General features: G+C 43.3%; 2 protein-coding genes across 6 annotated transcripts in view; one reads left to right on the top strand and one right to left on the bottom strand.

Annotated features, from left to right (window-relative positions):
• LOC138982536 (coiled-coil domain-containing protein CG32809-like) overlaps window positions 1–18026 on the bottom strand; it is a 175998-nt gene extending 157972 nt beyond the window's left edge. For 2 of the 5 annotated variants that reach the window (XM_070355840.1, XM_070355843.1), the window contains exon 1: window positions 10734–10845. Coding sequence is in view for 1 of the 5 variants with exons in the window: in XM_070355845.1 (XP_070211946.1) it covers window positions 17518–17629 (112 nt within the window). In the remaining 4 variants the exon portion in view is untranslated. Of the gene's footprint in view, window positions 1–4005; window positions 4777–10733; window positions 10846–17517 lie in introns of those variants that run through there. The other 3 variants (XM_070355845.1, XM_070355844.1, XM_070355842.1) reach the window with 3 other exon arrangements.
• Window positions 1–19376, top strand: part of LOC138982546 (uncharacterized) — a 243226-nt gene that overhangs the window by 58105 nt on the left and 165745 nt on the right. The window lies entirely within an intron of this gene.

Here is a 19376-nt window from a genome sequence, read left to right as displayed (position 1 = left end):
ACTGCGGCCCGCTTTTGTTGCGGTCACGCCCGCTATGGCAGCTACATACCCTATAATGTTGATGTCACTGCATGCAGTAATAAGTCGATTGAGGATAAATGCTGCAACACGAGCTAGGTTACCTGTAATGGTGGAGTGGTTGCAAAGATCGAGTATTACTTTTTCAGCCAGCACTGAGCATTCGGCTTTACTGTTGCATGGCAAAATTATTTGAGCATTCGGCTTTACTGTTGCATGGCAAAGTTATTTGAGCATTGGCAAACTTGTTTGCATGGCAAACTTATTTGAGAATTGGGCTTTACTGTTGCATATCGCATGGCAAAATTATTTGAGCATTGGGCTTTACTGTTGCATGGCAAACTTATTTGAGCATTCGGCTTTTCTGTTGCATGGCAGAATTGTTTGAGCATTGGGCTTTACTGTTGCATGGCCAAATTGTTTGAGCATTGGGCTTTACTGTTGCATGGCAAACTTATTTGAGCATTCGGCTTTTCTGTTGCATGGCAACATTATTTGAGCATTGGGCTTTACTGTTGCATGGCAAACTTATTTGAGCATTGGGCTTTTCTGTTGCATGGCAAACTTATTTGAGCATTGGGCTTTACTGTTGCATGGCAAACTTATTTGAGCATTGGGCTTTACTGTTGCATGGCAAACTTATTTGAGCATTGGGCTTTACTGTTGCATGGCAGAATTGTTTGAGCATTCGACTTTACTGTTGCATGGCAAACTTATTTGAGCATTGGGCTTTACTGTTGCATGGCAGAATTGTTTGAGCATTCGACTTTACTGTTCCATGGCAAAATTGTTTGAGCATTGGGCTTTACTGTTGCATGGCAAACTTATTTGAGCATTGGGCTTTACTGTTGCATGGCAAACTTAGTTGAGCATTGGGCTTTACTGTTGCATGGCAAACTTATTTGAGCATTGGGCTTTACTGTTGCATGGCAGAATTGTTTGAGCATTCGACTTTACTGTTGCATGGCAGAATTGTTTGAGCATTCGACTTTACTGTTCCATGGCAAAATTGTTTGAGCATTGGGCTTTACTGTTGCATGGCAAACTTATTTGAGCATTGGGCTTTACTGTTGCATGGCAAACTTATTTGAGCATTGGGCTTTACTGTTGCATGGCAGAATTGTTTGAGCATTCGGCTTTTCTGTTGCATGGCAACATTATTTGAGCATTGGGCTTTACTGTTGCATGGCAACATTGTTTGAGCATTCGGCTTTACTGTTGCATGGCAACATTGTTTGAGCTAATCAGTGCATACTTATTATTATTATTATTATGAACATTTGTGCGCCTAATCTAAATATAGCCCTAGGCGCTTACAAAATATAAAATACATAGTGAACATTATACGAAACACAAATCGACAAGGACTCATACACTCACAGACAGGCGCACAGCGAGAACGCGACGCACTCACTCATACCAACTACAGGCACATGCATTCTAGACGGAAAAACAGTCGTAAATAAATAAATAAAGTATTGGATACATAAAGTTTGTTGAGAGAAGAAGAATAGAGCTGGAAAGGGAAGAAGAAGGAGAAAGAAAGAGACAGATCAAGGACCAGCAGGAGAGGGTGATGTGTGGTCATTAACGGACTAGTGAGGGAAGAGGTGTGTTTTGAGTGAGGTTTTGAATGATTGCATAGATGTGGAGTGCCTGAGTGAATGCGGGAGTTGGTTCCAGATGGATGGGGCCTGGTAGGAGAAGGTGCGCTGGCCATATGTTTTGGTGCGTGCTGATGGTATCCTAAAAAGGCGGGTGTCTGCGGAGGATCTTAGGGAGCGAGAGGGGGAGTAGACATCAAGAAGGTCAGAAAGATAGCTAGGGGACGATAGATCAAAGTTTCTGAAGCAGAGTGTGGAGATCTTGAACTGAATCCTCTGTTGAACAGGCAGCCAGTGTAGGGTTTGAAGAAGAGGGGTGATGTGGTCATGCTTGGAAGAACGAAAGATGAGGCGGGCGGCATGATTCTGAACACGCTGAAGCTTTTCGATGATGTAGTTGGGAGAGCCAGATAGAATGGAATTGCAATAATCGAGTCGGGATAGGACAAAGGCGCAGAGCAGAGTTTTAGTGGCATCCTCAGTGAGGAGATGACGGATGGAGGAGATGCGGCGGATTTCAAAGAAGCAAGTGCGACAGACATTGGCAACATGCTGATGGAAGGACAGGGACTGGTCAAGAGTGACACCTAGGTTGCGGACAGCAGGAGAAAGAGCAATAGAAGAACCATTGAGATCGACAGACGAGGGAAGAGAAGGATGATTGAGATGTTTTTTAGGAGAGACAAGAATCATTTCGGTTTTCTCCTCATTAAGCTTCAGCTTATTCAGGTCCATCCACGCCTTGAGGTCGGTGATACAAGACTGGGTGGAGGCAATGAGGCGAGGGAGGTCAGAGATAGGTCCAGAGAGATAGAGTTGGTTGTCGTCGGAGAAGCTGTGGTGAGAGAGAAAGTGGTGAGCGGCAATTGAAGGGATGGGTTGGGTGTAAAGGACGAACAAAATAGGCCCCAGGACGGAGCCCTGGGGCACACCGTACTGTAGAGGAGAAGCAGAGGAAGATAGGCCGTTCACAGAGACAGACTGGTAGCGATCGATGAGATAGGACTGAAACCAAGAAAGGACAGACTGAGAAATGCCAAAAGAGTTTTGAAGGCTTATAGAGAAAGTTAAATAGCACCCCGAAATTGGAAGCAAAGAGAAACAAGAGTTTCTCAGAAACCCACCCTAGTACAAAATATGAGATGGCATTCCGACTCTGAAACTTATCCATGCAAGGACCCCCCGCGGGTTAGGGGGAGTCCCATATTGGTTGGGACGAGAAAGAATGTACCCGATGCTCCCCAGCATGTCGTAAGAGGCGACTAACGGATTCTGTTTCTCCTTTTGCCCTTGTTAAGTGTTTCTTGTATAAAATATAGTCCATTTTTGTAAAGATTTTAGTCAAGCAGTATGTAAGAAATGTTAAGTCTTTTGTACTGGATGCATGTTAATTTATTTTTAATATACTTTCTTATGTGATAACCAATGTACTATATTTTCTCAGGACAAAGAACAAATGTTTATTTTGAATGTTTTATGTATGTTATTATTACGGACACAAACGCTCAGCAATGTAATTTCTCTTTTAGAGATTAATAAAGTTATTGTATTGTAAGTTATTGTATTGTATTGTATTGTAAAAGGTAATATTATTGTACTTCGTTGCAAGCCCCTGGAGCAAATTTTTGATTAGTGCTTTTGTGAACAAGAAACAATTGACAAGTGGCTCTATCCCATCTCCCCCCTTCCCCCGTCGCGATATAACCTTCGTGGTTAAAAACGACGTTAAACACCAAATAAAGAAAGAAAGATCCATGCAAGGTTACAGCTGATCCAAAGGCCTGGAGATTTTGTGGAGTTGCAACGACCAGTAGTACTGATGGGAAGAAAAACAAGTCACACAGACCTTACAACTATAATAGTGTATTCCCACTCTGAAATTCCTAAGATATCGCGTTGCAAATGCAATCGGTTAACCGCGTATTTAGTGGGGCTTTTCAAAGTGTCATATGCAGTGAACCGCAGCCACTCGGAGTGACTTTCAATCCTCCGTCGAGCACGGGTGCGATAAGTCTTCCGACAATACGGACCCTGTCACCCTAAAGAAAAAAAGCACACAACAGTGTGTAAAGAATAACAAAGTACAACCAAAAAGTAAACGAATCCTTTCGACGTGGTTTGAAGACACTGAATCACTTCAGAGCACGAAAGGTGGAGCCATGGAATGAATTAACACAAACACAGTAGGTCCGGCTCCAGCTCCGAAGGTATGGGAAGGGCCCAACCGTGCATGCCCATCTCGCAGGTGAGCAGTCGACGTTTTCCACTGAATGAAAACACCAACCATGTTGTCCACACAATTATAACAGTACGGTCGTGTCTTCCCCTGCATTAAACACTCACACTGATTGTCCACGAATATATATATATATAAAACACTTACGTTTTCGACTGAACTATAAAGCACTGACGTTTTCCACTGGATTAAAACACTGACGTTTTTCACTGAATTAAAACACTGACGTTTCTCAATCTCCCACTGAAGAGAGCAGACTATCCACAAATGAAACACAAGAAGAAGCATGCCAAAAGACAATGCGAAGAAGGCAGGTTGGCTGAAGAGGAACTCAACAACTAAAATGAAAGTTGAGACTGAGTAACTTCGGCGAAGTACTTTTAGGGGGTGGGGGGCAGCTGACAGAGTCGTCGTAGTGTATCCCCCCCAACCGCTCGCAACGTTCGGCTGTCCACTGGACAAGCGGACAAGTGAACAGGGGGAGGCGGGGGTTGGTCTGCCAGCTGGATAATGAATCGGTCGCCACTGGCTTGTCAAAGGCCTCTCCTCTCCTCGCTGATTTGACAGTCGCACACACACATTCACACACACACACAAACACTTTCTCCCCTTTCTTGGTTCTCCATGCACTGTGTCGATCTTCCCTCTCACTGTCCTTTCGGAAGTGTGGCTATTTTATCACACTGCGACAGGAGCACTGAAGCACGCGACACACACTATCCTTCGGCCCTCTCTCTCTCTCCTCTCTCTCTGTTCTTCCAAGGGTATTTTATTGGCTACTACCACAGTAGCTCTCTCTCTCTCTCCCTCTCTCTGTGTTCCTTCCTGGGTTATAGTTCTATATCTCTCTCTCTCCCTCTCTCTTTCTCTCAAGTATTGGTGGCCGAAGTATTGGATACTACCACTGCCACAGTAGCTCTCTCTCTCTCCCTCTCTCTCTCTCTCTCTCTCTCTCTCTCTCTCTCTGTATTTATCCTCATGGTATTTAGTACGACACATTGTTCGCCACCCCTGTCCTTCTTCCTCTATCTGTTCCCCAGTGTGCGTGTGTCTTGCCTCGTTAGCCCAGCGTTTCTCCTACAATGACAAAAGGCCTTTCATTTGAGCCTAATATCACAGGCTGAACCTGGGGGGCAGTCTGGTGAACACTGTCCACTCACTATGGCCTTGACAGCTGGGCCGGGCGGCTGTCATTCACAGTAGTTACTCATTGTTCAACATGAAATAACTTTAGTAAGCCGCTACAAGTTGCTTTCAGTTAGGTGTTGATGTTTCACACCTAGTCTGGTCGATCGCTGGTTGAGCTTGACTTAGTCAACCTTAAGAGCTTAACTTAGTCAACCATTTGGTTAAGTACTCTTGCGTGACACCTGGTAAATCTTTTAGCTTTTGTTGTAGTTGCTTTCTGCCTTCCTAGATTAGCTATTGTGTGACTCGTCAGTTAATATGTAATGCAGTGTTGATTTACACCTCGTCAACTGCATGCGGGCTATGTACTGTTGATTCATACCGAGTCCACTGCTGCACGACATGGCCCCGACTGAAAGGAGCTGCCCAGAACCGGGTGCGTTGGCGAGGAGTTGTTGCGGCCCTATGCTCCACAGGGAGTCTACAGGAATAAGTCAAGTAAGTCAAGTCCACTGCTAGGCTGAGCATTCTTCGTTTATATTTATTAGTCGACCGCTTAGGTAGTATTATATGTTACAGTTAATCTGTGAAACCAGGGAATACGTGTATTAACTAAACTGGTTTTTTTTTCGTCAGTTAATTCATGTATTACCTAGTTAATACACGTATTCCCTGGTTTCACAGATTAACTGTAACACATACACTGCCTGCTCAGTCACCTGCTACTGCTGTGTCATTCTGAATCTACAATAAGCCAACAGCAAAGGTAGGAACTGCTTTCCTCGTCAACTGTGAGGCAGAGCATGTACTGTTTTCTAAGTTACTGCTCGATGAGATGATGTAATGTTGCTTCAAAACTAGTCAAATGGTCAACTGCAAATAAACCTCTAGCTCTGCGATAGGTACTGTTCCCTTGTAGCTCGTTAGCCACTTGATTAGGCATCAGACCATCGATTGTACAGGTTTCACACAGGAACATGAGATACTCTATCTTGCTCAATGGACGAAGAATCGATAGGTTTTTCGTGGCAAGTGATGATTATTACAGCTGGCCACGGGCACTTGTAACACTCAGCACGGTTTCCCTTTCGAGGCAGATTTAAAAGTTCGTGTGTTCTTGGGACAAAACAAAACATGACAAGCACACATAGCCATGCGTTCAAATGATGCTTATTCAATGCGTTTCCAGCGCATGTGGATACAGTTTACAATACTGTTTGTCAATGCCAAACAAAAATGTTAGCTCTTCTTAAAAAGGATGCTGTTTATGGCGCTTGTTTGACCAGGAAGGGGAAAAAAGCAATTATGCCTGCAAGCGAGCGATCGAGTGTCCCTGTTCAGACCGAAAATTGCGGAGTATCTTATGTCAGTTAATTTCGACGTGAAGGCAACAGAGACCCTGTTATTCCACCATGCTTCGTCGGTCACGGGAAGCGAGGCTGAAAACCAATAACTGTTGACACTCTCCCGATGAAGTGTGCTAGCGAAGAATGCGGCAGTGCTCCTCGGGAGGCCGGTGTCACGATGTCATCTTTCCCCGTGGTCATATTTCGATTCTCGGACTCGTTGATCTTGTATAAACTCCACACTGAACAAAAAAAACCACCCTTCGATAGTACTGATGAGCGAACTTGGGTACCTTACAAATTTGTCCAACCAATTGCTTGTATCTAACCTAGAAATTTAATTCATCCTAAAATGTTTCCCTTCTTATTCAAGGGACGTAAGTAACCACTCTGTACACGTTTTCGAAAAAATCAATTTTTGGGGTGAAATCTATTAAATTTCACCCCCAATTTTCTTCACATGCAAGAAACTGACATGCTTTTCGTCCTTAATTAAGCACTTCTTAATTTTACCAGGAAACAACATGTCAGTCTTGAGTATATATATCGAGGGGGAAATATGACCACAGGGTAAATATGAAATCGTTACACCGGCATGAGAAAAAAACCACACAACTGCGCATCAATTGAAAATCTCTTAATGTTGGAGTGAGCGTGGTAATTTCTATCTACTTCTGTTGGTAGTTCTAAAACAAAGTTTTTCTCAGTTCTTTAGAAAACCAATGTTGAGTATTGTGTTGTTGTTTTTAAAGCAGAATTCAATACAAACACTACTTTCAAATGAGAACTTTAGTTGTCGCAAGCCCAACGCAGTGCCCAAGTTGTGACTTCAAAAGAAACATACGACAGCATCGTGTTGTTTGTCACAGAGTCCAGACTCACTTGTGTTTGTGTGACTAACGCAACTAGTGAACTTTCTCACGCACACTTGAAAATCGTAGATACGGGGCTTGCGATGACACAGAACCCTAATCTCTCATCCTCTTTGTGTGTCTATCACAAGACACCGTCTCGGTCTTCAGCAAAGAAAAACGTTTTGCGCTCAGGGTTCACAAAGAAACAGATTATGGCTGTGTCTGCAAAAGAGACGCCCTTTGTCTGTCTTTATCGCGAGACACTTGTTTCCGGGTTTATCCCAAATTACCGTTTCTATGTTTGCAGTAAGACATCGCCGGACAGTATCATTGTTTGGAATAAAGACATCGTTGTTGTGGATTAAGAAAAAAAGAAACAGAAAAAAGAAAAAGCCACATTTCTGTCATCGTCGAAAGATATCCGGTTTCTTTTTTTCTGACACACGTACACCCACTGACCCGTCTCGCTTTTATCATTATTTTGGTTATAAATTGCAATAATCTCTTACCGCCGATCCTACCTTGTTCACAAAACGCACATGCTGTGTACACGCACTCTGTGCGTATCTCTTGGTATCAATACTCTATTTATCTCTTACCACTAACTCACTGTTGTTCAAAAAACTAATCTGGTTGTACTACACGTACAAACTCTGCTCCTCAGTTATGCTCCGCGCTGAATCCACTTTTCTGTTCAGCAATGGGACCGTTTTCACAAGACACTGTTTTTATGGACATCAATTAAGATGCTAGACACAGACACCTACAACGGTTTCCTCCGTGCCACAACACTGTGTCTCAGTCTGGTCACTGTCAAACGTAGAGGTCAGTGAACTCGAACCACTCTCTCGGCAACAGACCCAGTGAAAAGAAGACCCCCTGCCCACCGGTCAATTAGTTCACCTGTCAATCGAACATCGCACACCCGAACCTGTCTGGCACACATCGTCAACTTCCTCTGTTCCCTCCCAACTGCCACCTGTAGTTCGACAGAACATAATAATGTCCCTCCTAGCCTGCAGGCCCAAATTGCTGACATCAGATCAACGCACTTTACCTGTTTTCACTGTCCCCAATAATCACAAACACAGCCGCCGCCGCTCGGACAGAAGTAGTCCATTATGCTAACATCGCTACTACCACCTACGACAGGCGGAGGGAAAGGGAAAGGGAAACTTTATGGAAATTGGAGGTGGGGCGGGGTGGCGGAAGGGGAGGGGTGGGGTGGCTGAGCAGTTGAGTCTCTTTTTCTAACAGTTATTGGTGTTTGGACTAACAAGTCTATAAGGGCTTTCACTGCCAAATCCCCCGTCCCACCTGATCATTTCTTCAGCGCGACAAAACCACAGGCACCAGAAACTGGTTCTGAAGGGATTGACAAATGACACATCTAGAACTATTCCCTACCTCTCTTGAGCTGTTGCCGGGTTGCTTAAGTTCTGTTAACAACTAAGGATCACTATATAGTATATGGCAATACTTCAAAGCTTTCCTCCCTTTTGCGGCCTCCATAAAAATGTTCGAACAAAAACAAACACCTAATGCATTGGAATTACGAAGTTAAATACAAAGTCCATTCTTTCTCCGATATAAACCAGACCCGATTGTTTCCCTCTCAACCCGTGAGAGAAGTCGTACTTGGAGACATAAGTACAACATTAGTGTCACGTTTACAGATAAGCTGAACTGGAATGGTTGTATTTTCGCGAACCGCATATATATATGAACCAGCCTTTCTAGGCTTTGTGTAGTACTAACTTTCCTCACAGATACTAGTCACTAAGACAGCAGAGCTAGACTCTGCCAAGACTCACTTATGCTTGTTGACAGAATCACACCAAAGATCGTGTAGGCTACGCTAAGAGCGTAGCCTACAAGATCTTTGACCACACGTACACAAACCACACTCAGCACTCTTCGCAAGAATCACAAAACACTAGAACCCTGAGCTTAACACAGTCATCCACTTCAACGGTAAGCCGCTATTAAGTGCGTCGACAGAAGCAGCTATAGATCACCCTTCTACAATCTTCCCAAGTTACACCAGGGTGAGATAAAGCAAACTGTCGATCATATTTAGTCCACGTGTTGTGGTACAAGGACGCACACGGCACAGGAAGAAAGAAAAGAAGCAAAGGTGAGATGAGTCATCATACAACGACGACTGAAGGGTGAAGAACAGAGGACAGATAAAAACACCACCGCCACCACCACCCGGCACTGCCGCCGTCCGCTGCCTCTACGGCGCTGTCAATGCTAGTGAGTGAGCACGTGTTTTGTCATTGTGCTGACAAGGGTCCTGTTTCCTTCTACACCTTGTAAACCCTGCCTGGCATTAACGCTAACCGCACACACACACTGACAAAAGAAAAGCAGTCGAGGATTTAATGATCCAGGTAACTTCATTTCTTCTGCACAGACGACTTGAGGTACTGCTCACGTCGGGATTTCAACGATCTGACTCCTGACAGATAGTTTTCTACTTGTAGTCTCACATAGGAAACAAATGCAGTCGATGTTTTAATGGCACAGGCAGTTTATTTATGCTGCAAAAACGAGTGCAAGTATTCCGGGCTTCTTAAAGCTCTGTCTCCTGAGATAATTATATACGTCTCAACTTACAGTTTTACTCACGATGAAAGGCAGCCTTGGTTTTAATTATCTACCCGCATGCACACAGGTACTTTATTCCTTCTGCTCTGACATCTGTTGCAACTCAGAGGTGTTTAATGATTTACTTGCTGACAAATCTCACCACGCCGAAGGTACTAGCTAGGTTTTGATCATTTGTCTGCATGGAGTCAGTCCATTGTTTAGTAAATGCACTGACGAAACAAAGCAGCCGAAAATTTAATGATGCAGGCATTTCTTTTTTTCTGCCCACACAACGAGACGTCTACTCCGGTTGTGGCACGCTCGACAAGAGACACTTCTTTCCTCGCGGTCACATTCGCGACATAAGGTAGTCGAAATTTTAATTAGCTGCCTGCATACAGGTGGTCAGTATTTGTGTAATTACCCGGCGCGCACGTAGAACTTGCATGGCTGTGCCGTACAAGGTATCAAATCTTACTTAAAAGCACTGTTTCGCGGGCAGGGGTAGTGTTCCTGAACATCTGACGACAGGTATTCGTTTGTTTTTGACGTACCTGTAGCCAATCAATGTCAATTAATACATTTCACCTCTAGTTCTCAACAGCACAGGCAGTCGGGTGCATGACAATCCCGCGAAAGCACCAGTTTCTCATTCACCTGCAAAAAAATCACTAGTTTCTCATATACTTGAAATCCAATGCCTTTGACACACCTGCAAACAGGTCCGGTTGTCAGTTTCCGCTGTTACCTGAGGACAGGTAATCCTTCTTACGTGCTACATCCACATGCACACACTCCACATTTTCCCTCCTGCTTTTCAGTAATGAAGCTGCACAAGTTGGCAGGTAACATAAATCCTGCACCGTTGACACACAGATAAGCCACGCGGGACAGGCAAGAGAGGAGAATGGAGCGTCAGGGAGGTGAGAGGGGGAGGGTAGGGTTGAATTACCTGCACGGTGCAGCACTGCACCACACTGAGTGATTCTACCTGTGACGCACCACACCGCACACACAACACCACACAAACACAGCTGACACCGACAGCAGCCTGACTCGGACTGTCAAAGCAGCTTGTGTCTCCGTTTTCCTGGCCTGATAAAAGCCCCAAAACCTTCAGCCGATCTCTACTCCGCTTGCGCAGCCTAGACCCAACCCAACCACGACACAACACAACACAACAAAGCTACCGACACCGACCACACACACACGGCACAACGCACGGGGACTCTGGGCTCTCCTACTATTTTTAAAATCGATGCCAAAGTTTCACGGCAACCAAGCAGACATGGGCCTCTCAATGATTATCCAGTTTGTTTAATCTAGACAACGCTCAGCTACTTGTCGATTTTTTTGGCGTATCCCCCGTTCTTTTTTTTCCCCCCAACGCGGAAAGCCAACATTCATTGAAATTGCTGTCTTCGCGCGCGCGGGCCTAACCGTTGATGTCCCACGAAGCAGGGAATAAAAAAAATAAAAAAAGCCAATTGAATGTCTCTCTTGTCTTGGGAAAGTTTCAATGTTTTACAATCCCAGGCCTTTCTCTCTGGGGCATTCTCTGCAGGGAAAAAAGAGCTGCTATGCCCGAATCTACTCGACCTTAAAATAAGGGGGAAATTTGAAACAGAATTGTATTGAGATGGTAGTGTGTCCACAGATAGTGAAGGTTGGGTGGGGTGGTAATATATCAACAGATCGTGAGCGGAAAATGGTAATGTATTCTCAGATCTGAAGTTAAAAAAAAGTTAAATATGTCCACACATCGCGGGGGGAAATGGTTATGTGTCCGTTTATTTCAGCGTGACACATATTCAGCAAAGCCTGTAAAGCACTCTTAAGAACAATCCACCTTAAAATAATAAATGCAAACTTCCAGGTTTTTGTGACAAGTTTAGAGCCAGTCGAGGACACGATGGCATACAATTGCTGACGGGAAGCAACATCATGTGCCTGTGCAATCAAAGGTCGGTTCTTCTTCACATAATTATCCTGTCAGGAAGGAAAAATAATAATTATGTGCAACCAAAAAAAAACAAAAACACAAAAAACACCCACGATTCTTATCTTTATCGAAATAACCTCGCCTGATATCCGTCACCCCCCCCCCCCCCCCCGAAAAAAAACACACACACATAAACACCAAATACCACCAACAACAAGGTGAGTCTGTACGAGTATTGAGGAGGAAAAAGCATGTCCCTTATGCATGTACACGATAAGAACTGTGATCTGTTAAGTTGTCAAGTGCTCTTCGTGACCTCCGTCTGTCTACACCATTTTTCCAGGTTTGCAGTGGGAAGAGACAGGGGAAGATATAGGATTGCCTTTCACAGACTGAGTGACTGTCAATATACACCAAGTGCTCCAAAAGTGACGTTTTATGTTTTCAGAGAGTGGGGGGCGGGAGTCGGGGGCAATATCTGGGTGCGTGAGATGGAACGGTTTTGTGGGATCAAGCTGTCGTTTTGTCTGGATGGCAGATGACCGGACACGCCTTCATTTCATGCACCGTTATCTGCCCACAGGTCAATCAATCAATCAATATGAGGCTTATATCGCGCGTATTCCGTGGGTACAGTTCTAAGCGCAGGGATTTTTTTTTTCAATTTATATCGCGCACATATTCAAGGCGCAGGGATTTATTTATGCCGTGTGAGATGGAATTTTTTTTACACAATACATCACGCATTCACATCGGCCAGCAGATCGCAGCCATTTCGGCGCATATCCTACTTTTCACGGCCTATTATTCCAAGTCACACGGGTATTTAGGTGGACATTTTTATCTATGCCTATACAATTTTGCCAGGAAAGACCCTTTTGTCAATCGTGGGATCTTTAACGTGCACACCCCAATGTAGTGTACACGAAGGGACCTCGGTTTTTCGTCTCATCCGAAAGACTAGCACTTGAACCCACCACCTAGGTTAGGAAAGGGGGGAGAAAATTGCTAACGCCCTGACCCAGGGTCGAACTCGCAACCTCTCGCTTCCGAGCGCAAGTGCGTTACCACTCGGCCACCCAGTCCACAGGTGTCAGCGAAGGACACGTACGCACTGTGATAAGCGCCTAACACCTATGATATACTGCATGTAACTTAGCGGCTCTTGGTAAAAACGTGAGTTAGGGTCAACACACAGACATACGTTTCTATCAAGTATCTGTGTGGTCAACTCCGTTTGATATATGCAGTTCACAAGCCAACCAACTTCGAGACAGCACGAATGAACATACCTGTCTTGACCAAGTCAGGACAGTTACACAGCAGCAACAACGACAACGTGTAATTATTTTCATATAATTATCATGGAATGCTAATTTTATATCTGAGATAATGCAACAAAAAAAGAAAACAAAAACAAAAAAACCACCTTGACGCCCGCAGACGTGTATGGGCGTCCCGTTGAATGTGGGTCAAATCCTCATAGGGCGAAACATCACGAAACAAGGCGCAGCTCGAAGCAGGATAATCTAAATCAATCAAATACTGTTTGCTCGATTTCAGTTACAAGTTGTACATTCAGATCGATCGACTAATTTCCGGTTTGTGAAAAATGCAGACAACATTATTAGCAAGCCCATTTAAACGCTACCGCCACCAATACAAACACCTTTGTTCGTCGATCAACAGCAAAGAAATACATGTACAATTTTCAACCACATGCAGAAAACTCCATATTATAACTCCGCATTCATAATGTGCGGGGTTTGGTTAGGCCAAAGAAGGTATCGATTCCTTAATTCATGAACGGATGCATTCAATCACTTCTGCCAGACACACCTTCCACGTGTAACAGATAATTCCCGGGCGTGCGCACATTTTTACATGGGAAAAAAAGAAGAAGGAAAACTTCTTTTTTTTAAGCAGATATTCAGTGTAGTATTGGTTTAAGCGGGTTTTATTCATTTTCTTTGATACACGTTTCAAACAATAAAAACATTAGGAACGTTAACAAGCAGACTGCTTATGGACACGTTCTAAAAATGATAATCAATACACATTCCGATAACAAAACATTGCGAACAAGTGATAGCTTCAACACTTGTCTTTCATAATATTTCATTATATCTTTATACAAATAAAATGAAGAGAAAGAGAGAGAGAAAGAGAAAGAGAGAGAGAGAGACACACACACACACACACACACACACACACACACACACACACACACACACACACACACACACACACATACAGATATTGTATTTCAAACAAACTATCAATACATCTGTTCTACACACACAAAACCTACTGGACCAATTAATCAGCTGCTGCATGGCCACACTCCTGTGATCTAGAGATGTAGGTGTAATTTCAGCGCCCAGACCCCAATCAATAGTCGTCTATACGCTTTTAAATAAGTAGAGAGTGAAACGGCGCTATACTTACCAGAGATTCCGCTAGTGTAATCAGGCGTACTTTTCGCCCACGTGCTAAAAGCAACTAATTTCACCGATCGATCAAGACAGACGATGGAAGGACGTGTGTGTGTGTGTGTGTGTGTGTGTATGTAGGGGTTGGGGTGGGTGTTGGGATGGCGTTGATTTGTTGTTGTGTTCATAGTTGTTCTTGTTTTGAAAACATGTTTAAAAACTGAATATAAATAAGACTAACAGAACAAAGACACTTTAGATTTCAATGTGCAACGGAATTTTGTAAGAAGACCATAGTATGTATTACAGACATCAGGCGGTTTTGATTCACAACACGCAAAAGCTTACGCTACCTAACCCGAACTCGCGAATGCTTGCACTGCACGTGAGCAACCTAAACGGGACATGTTGTTGAGGGAAGCGCAATCTACTATTGTTTTTACTCGACCTACTGCAAGCATTGCACACACATATATAAGGCGTATTAGGCTTAATCACATTAAACAAACACACTTAATCGACAGAATAATCAATAAATAAACTTTGAGAGGCAGTTGTACAATGCAAAGTAATAAAACAGTGCGAGAGCACGGTCAACGCAAACAAATACGATGGGAACATGAAATGGTCTGTCCAGATTGCAGGTCATAGATAAATTTAACAGCACTAACCATAAATCATTAAACATCGTTTCTTGGATCGTGAGCATTTTCTAAAAGTGTACTGGGCATGCAGACCGAGGGACAGGCCAAACAGACGGCCATAATGGCACTTGATGAAACTGGTTATCAACGGCCAATTCGGAGTCTGGTTCCCAAGGCGACGACAAATTAGGTCAGCTACTACACACTGAGTGCTCCTGGGGTTAAGACAAAGGGACCAACCTCCGACCATTCCTGGCAAGAGACCAATTCAGACTCATGGAGATATGCATGTTCGTGTACGCAGAACCAAATCACTAACTTAGACGGGGTTGTCATCGAACTGCATTAAGTACTTTTACATTATCCCAGATTTTCTGCCGATTTCAATTCAAAAGTGACAATAATCATTTTGAAATATTTCTGACTATTGGAATTCTGTTGGGTTTGTGGCAACATTCCTTCATCCACGGTATGACGAAACCCTTTCTTTAACGTCAGGCTAACAACGTTTTGAGAACAAGCTAATTTGGCTGAATATTCTAACGCGGACATTCATTAAGTATATATCTTACAAAGGAAGTTATCGAACAGTTCCGGCGAATCCTCAGTTGAGCATCATTCTAACAATCATGCATTACTCAAAGCCGTTTTGATAATCCGCAAACACCAATCATTTTCATAAACCAAAGCCATTTCCAAAAGTCATGCCCACACCACGACTTCGGCGATCATTCGTACGTTTGAGCCATATTAGCAATCATATCCACCCGAAATCATTTTGACAATCCTTCATACATCCAGGTAGCAAGGATAATCCGCATGAAAACCATTCTGACAACAAAGCGTCAGATTGCTTGGGAGAAACCACATCCTGAGTCTGTCGGGCAAGAAATGGTAAATCACTGGCAATATGCTGGCTGTGACACTACTCATTTTATGAAGTCGCCATTAATGACAAGACCAGCGTACGAAACGGCACAGTGATCAACCTTGGCGCTCTGGTGAAATTGATGATAATTGATTTTCGAAATGTCTGATGTAGATCGGTCGGGCAAGAAATGGTGAATGACTGGTGATATAATGGTGGTGTCCCTGCTCATGGACTGGCCACCATTATTGATAGAACAATAGCGTACACATGTCACAATGACCCAGGCACTCAGATGAAATGTTTGATATCGGAATATCTGATCTTAGATCGGATCCCTAGGGCAATCAAACTGTCATTACAGCGATATTTATGCACATAAGTCATAGCAATGAACCGCAAGTATACCAATAGGTAAACACGACCAATATACATCCCAAAGTAACTATTGATCTTGTACGATTATTACACTAGTATAAGTGGGCAATTTTTAATAATAAATGACTCTTGTATATATAGATTATTGTTTTCTTTAGGAAAGTTAGTTGAAAAATAAGCGGAAGAAGCACTTTTCCGCCTGGTTTTATTGCCCTCGTGACTCAACAGTTCTTGTAGTCTTAAATCGCAAATGTGTATGTAGTTGAATGATACCTAACTCTATTTTTTTTTTCTTCTCACATATTTTGACATTGAATCGTTAACGGATTTCACTGCTTTTTGCCTCATGCTGTCTGTTATGCAGTTTAATTAGAACCAAATCTAGTTCTTCATCTACAAATGTAACATGATTGTACCTCACACACACACACACACACACACACACACACACACACACACACACACACACACACACACACACACACAAGCACACACACACACACGCCCCCCCCCCCGCCCCCCACACACACATTATATCCGGGCAGCAATGATATTAGTTAGTTAGTTAGCTGTTGCTTTTCGGGTCCAGCGGACCATAATAGGCCAAATCAGGACGCAGCAATGATATGAACATGAGTACGACAGGCAGCAACAGTAAACAACCAAGTCATCCCATCACCAAGAAGGACCAGGCAGTCGAAACAGGTGGGCAAGAACAGGAGAAGAGAAGGGAAGCGAGAAACCAGGCAGTGAATTAATAATAAACGCCGCGCACCTGAACCAAGGTGTGTGCATGTATTATTCATCAGTCCCCCTGGGTTCGTGCTATAGCCGCCAAGCAGAGATGCACGCGAAGGAAAAAGTCAGTTAATGGATTACACGGTCATCCATCTGCGCTTCCGGTCTGCTGAAAGGCGGGCCGAATAACCACACTGTCTTGGGTAACTACAGTTTATCTCTTGTAACCGCAGTTATTGTCCCATGTAACGACAGTTATTGTCACATGTTGGGTTACATTGTTGTACTGCTTGGACATCTGCAGTTCTAAATTAGACCGGGCCATTATGATCTTCTGTTGTTTTGACTGGTCATTGCAGCGTTGCACTGAAAATCATGCATACGAGAGAGAGAAAGAAAGAGAGAGAGAGAGAGAGAGAGAGAGAGAGAGAGAGAGAGAGAGAGAGAGAGAGAGAGAGAGAGAGACAAAGAGAGAGATAGACGGAGAGAGAGAGGGACAGCGAGCTTGAGAGAGAGACAGACAACAGAGAGAGAGAGACAGAGAGAGAGAGAGAGAGAGACAGAGACAGAGACAGAGAGACAGACAGAGACAGAGACAGAGACGGAGAAAGAGATATCCTGTATATATATGTACGCGCGTGCATGCTAACACTATTTGTCTGCGTGCATGCATAAACGTCGTATACACATTTATACGTATGCGAGCTTGTTTGCGAGCTTGTATGAACATTTACCTGTGGTCTGCATAACGATCTCCTCCTTCCTGTGTTTGTCGCCACTGGAGAAGGATGGGATCCTGTACAGGACCTTGGTGCACAACTTCTTCTTCGTCTTGTTGAAAAACATGCTTACTCCGGATATCTCACTCGTACACTTCCGTTCACTTTCGAAACTGAAGAAGCTGAGTTCAACACAATTAGACTGCACGGATTTAATGAGACGAATGAGCACCGTCGAAATTGACTGAGTGTATTCTCCTCCAGTTCATCTCAGGACTTTCCAGTGTCACAAAATTAGCGCTGTAGTTTCAGATCAATTATTCGAAAATCCAATACGAAAATGCACTCAGGTTACTGCAGAGCTTCAGCGTCTAATTATCAAGATCCTCTGTCCAGTTTGTTACGAAAGTCGAACGTGTCTCGAAGCGTGTCACTTGAAAAATTACGAACAGTCTACTGAAGGGCACTTGGAGATTCCCGGCCTTTTAATTGCCAATACCGGTACATTGACATGTTTGCACATGTTTGGTGGGAAAGGTTGAGGGCAGCGCTGAAATATTCGTGCGATTATTTAAACCAGGGACCTATATTTCTAATATAGGTCTATGTTTAAACTCAAGCCTTACGCACAGAACTTCCTAATAACCTGTAACACAAGTGAATGAAATACTATACTAGTATGATAGGCTTTTGTACCACCAAGAAAACAACTCCTAGACATAACGTGCTAAAATGCGATATATGCTGTCTCTCATATCATATGTAGAGTGGGAAGGTCTGTTATTTTTGTATTTCAATTTCGAAATCGTTCTTAGTTGTTGTTTTTAATCCCATCTATAAAAACACAAACAAATAAGAGCGGGGTGGGGATAGAACTTTAACTGTTTCAAACCGGTAAAATAATCTATAGAATGTGACAGTTTATCATAAAATCGGGTTAAACGTGTCTGTGATCCCAGAACACACTACTTTCACAGTGATCGCGCTTAGTGTTTTGTAAGCCGACATTGCTTGAACGTCAAGGAGAATACATGCCACAAAAACCGGCCAAACGGTTACAGCAATCAGTCAAATTAAGCGATAATAGCAAGGGAATTTGTTGAATTTTGATACGAAGTACCGTCAAATACAATGAAACTGGTTGACGGCGGGTTTTTTGTTTGTTTGTTTTTTTTCCACCTTTTTGGCTCTTCGAGATCGATTCAATTGTGTTTTCTTCTCAGTTTAAATGGTGGTCTCCATTTCGGTCTATCACACGTAAGTGAAGAAGGTTTTTTCACACTTGTTACTTCAAATCTTATCAACAATCTTGATTCCCTTTAAAAAGTTAAAATCCGGTTGACGGTTTGGTGTCAAGTATTTTCAAGTTGGACCGGTAACATACGGGAAGTTTCCGGTTTAACCTGAATACTGCTTTCAGCACTGACAGTAATTACACAGCACAGGGAAAAAGTCTTGCTGTGAAACCATGGCAACTGACACGCGACTAACAACACTTTCATCGACCAGCGTGAAAAGTGGGGCGTGACCTAATTGTGCAGTCAGGCAGAGACGGAGGGAAAATCAATATTTTCCTCAGGTAGAAAAACGGTGAACTCTAATTATTGACGGCCAGATTGAAAGCTTTGTTTTTGTCTCCCAAGTTCTGCTATGGTGGCAACTTGATAAAATAACTTGTTAAATCGAAAGGCATCTTGTGTATAAATGAGGAAATCACGCCTTAGTTTGTACCAATAGCAAGAAGTGTTTGCAGACATGGGTTTGCAAAACTCAAAACAAGCAATCAGCTGCCACAGCAAGTGAAAACAAAAGCAATATCCTCTCTTCCCCGTTTTAATATCAATTAATTTATATTCAAAACAGCCTTGCAGACG

The sequence above is a fragment of the Littorina saxatilis genome, linkage group LG12, assembly GCF_037325665.1.
Source record: "Littorina saxatilis isolate snail1 linkage group LG12, US_GU_Lsax_2.0, whole genome shotgun sequence".
Classification (NCBI taxonomy): Eukaryota; Metazoa; Mollusca; class Gastropoda; order Littorinimorpha; family Littorinidae; genus Littorina; species Littorina saxatilis.
This window is presented reverse-complemented; position numbering and strand designations above follow the sequence as displayed.